The 2,568-nt window shown below is 35.0% G+C and overlaps 1 protein-coding gene across 1 annotated transcript in view; it reads left to right on the top strand.

Annotated features, from left to right (window-relative positions):
• Positions 1 to 2,568, top strand: part of LOC128247370 (zonadhesin-like) — an 18,107-nt gene that overhangs the window by 7,389 nt on the left and 8,150 nt on the right. Inside the window, exons 5-6 of the mRNA XM_052966740.1 lie at positions 941 to 1,188; positions 1,800 to 2,107. Of these exons, the coding sequence (XP_052822700.1) occupies positions 941 to 1,188; positions 1,800 to 2,107 (556 nt within the window). The remainder of the gene's footprint in view (positions 1 to 940; positions 1,189 to 1,799; positions 2,108 to 2,568) is intronic.

The raw sequence follows: 2,568 nt of genomic DNA, 5'->3' as shown, positions 1-2,568 counted from the left end.
ATGTGTTTGTGTGTGATGGGTGTATATATGTATAGATATCTGTATGCATATATATGTATATATGTATAGATATCTGTATGCATGTATATATGTATATATGTATATATGTGTACATATTACATGTACATCTATATATATATACATCTACACATATGTATACATATACATGTATGCATATAGATCTATATCTATATCTATATATCTATGCATATACGTGTACATATACATGTATATGTATACATATACATATCTTTCTCTCTCTTTCTGTCTTTCTCTCTTTCTCTCTCTCTGAAAGTATCTGTCATTACAGTATCGAAATGTGATTGTTTCAGTTAGTGGAATAACGTGTACATATACATCTATATGTATACATATACGTCTCTCTCTCTATCTCTTTCTCTCTTTCTCTCTCTCTCTCGAAAGTATCTGTCATTACAGTATCGAAATGCGATTGTTTCAGTTAGTGGAATAGTTTCATTTTTAAAGTGAAAGTATTTGACACGAGTGTTTTTGTTTCACTTTTGACACATAATACTTAAATAGTGGAGGAGATATTATGTTGCCGTGGGCTCGAACTCTGCAAGAAGTTAAAAAAATTTTTTGACTAAAACACAACTGGAACCCTAAGTAAGGCATGTGAAAAATTTGAATGAAATTGGTTGCGTAGTTCTCGAGTTTTAGGGATTCACACAGACAGACAGACAGACAGACAGACAGACACACATTCTCATTTTTATATATATAGATTGTAGCGATCCTTCAGTTTTATAAGCCCTGTAAAAAGAACACAGTAGTTTGGGCCTTTTGCGATATCCTTTAAGCCAGGAATTTTAATCATTCTTCCCGTACTCGAAATTCGTAAATAGCGATTAAATGTGATGTTATGAGACTCGCTGTGCGTTTTTCTTCCTATTTACTATTTCGAGTCTTTATTTTTCAGTTAGAAAATGTACATGTATTGTCTATGGTGATCCGCATTACAAGACGTTTGATGGAGAAATGATACACTACATGGGAGGCTGTAAATATTCTTTGGTGACAACTAAACAAGGATACAATAAAACATATTTCTCTGTCGAAGTGAAGAATGAACATCGAAGCAATAAACATGTCACTTATACGCGTTTTGTGGATATAAAGCTGGAAAATAATATCACAATAAGCTTATTGCCAGCCAATAGAATTTTGGTAATGTGTAATATCTTCTTCTTCTTCTTCTTCTTTTTCTTCTTCTTCTTCTTCTTCTTCTTCTTCTTCTTCTTCTTCTTCTTCTTCTTCTTCTTCTATATATATATATATATATATATATATACACAAATCCCATCCCCCCCAAAACAAAGAACAAACACAAAAAAACAACAACGCGAGCATGTGGTACATGTAAAGTATTAGCAGACGCTCAGGGAAGGAAAGAAAGATGGTTTTACGTTTCGAGCAACGCTCTTCTTCAGAAAAAGGAGACAGAGGAAAGTCCAATAGAAAAAGGGGGACGGAGGAAAAAAAATCGCCAATGATTCACATGTAGTTACATTTTGAAATATATATATATATATATAAATATATATAAAGATTATTACGGAGTGGCATAGCATTATGTAACTGAAAGCTACCGGTAAATGATCTTAGTAATCCCTTACTACTTACACACACACACACACACACACACACACACACACACACACACACACACACACACACACACACACACACACACACACACACACACACATACACACACATACGTACACACAGACGAACACATACATTTTATTTCATTTTTATTTATGTATTCCTTTTAGGTGAACTCAGAAGAACGATCTCTCCCAGTCATAAATTACGAAGACATTTCTGTGAGTTTTGCCGTCGGTTGGGTAATAGTTACTACCAGATGGGGAATGACCGTGGAATTTGACGGAAGACATCGAGTTACTGTGAGCCTTCCCTTATCATTCGCTAATGAACTGACCGGCATCTGTGGTGACTGCAATGGAATCAAAGATGATCTCCGCACAAAGTCTGGACAAGATGTTTCATTACACCCAAAGAAATTTACTTTAATTGGTGATAGTTACCACATCGCTGATGACTCTGATGAGCTGGAAGATAGGTAAGGGCTAATTAGCTAATTATTCACAAATTAGTGTACCAATTGAGAGAATTATATTTTTCTAACGTTGCGATTGACTGGGAAGGAAATTTCGTCTGCTAATGATATTTTCATACTTTTATGCACTAAACGTCTATACGATATATTCTTTCAAGACGAATATCGAAGTATTACGGCGTTCTTACAATGCATACACTCAGCACTGATATTCTTTCCGTCGCTAATATCTAAAGAGAAGTGTATTGAAAGCTTATAAAAGTGCAGGCGTAGCTGTGTGGTAAGAAGCTTGCTTGCCAATCACATGGTTCTGGGTTCAGTCCCACTGCGAGGCACCTTGGGCAAGTGTGTCTTGTACTATAGCCTCGGGTCAGCCAAAGCCTTATGAGTAGATTTGGTAGACGGAAACTGAAAGAAGGCCGTCGTATATATATATATATATATATATATATATATATATATAT

The sequence above is a fragment of the Octopus bimaculoides genome, chromosome 3 (genome assembly GCF_001194135.2).
Source record: "Octopus bimaculoides isolate UCB-OBI-ISO-001 chromosome 3, ASM119413v2, whole genome shotgun sequence".
Lineage (NCBI taxonomy): Eukaryota > Metazoa > Mollusca > Cephalopoda > Octopoda > Octopodidae > Octopus > Octopus bimaculoides.
The sequence above is the reverse complement of the archived record's forward strand: the minus strand, read 5'-3'. Positions and strand labels throughout refer to the sequence as shown.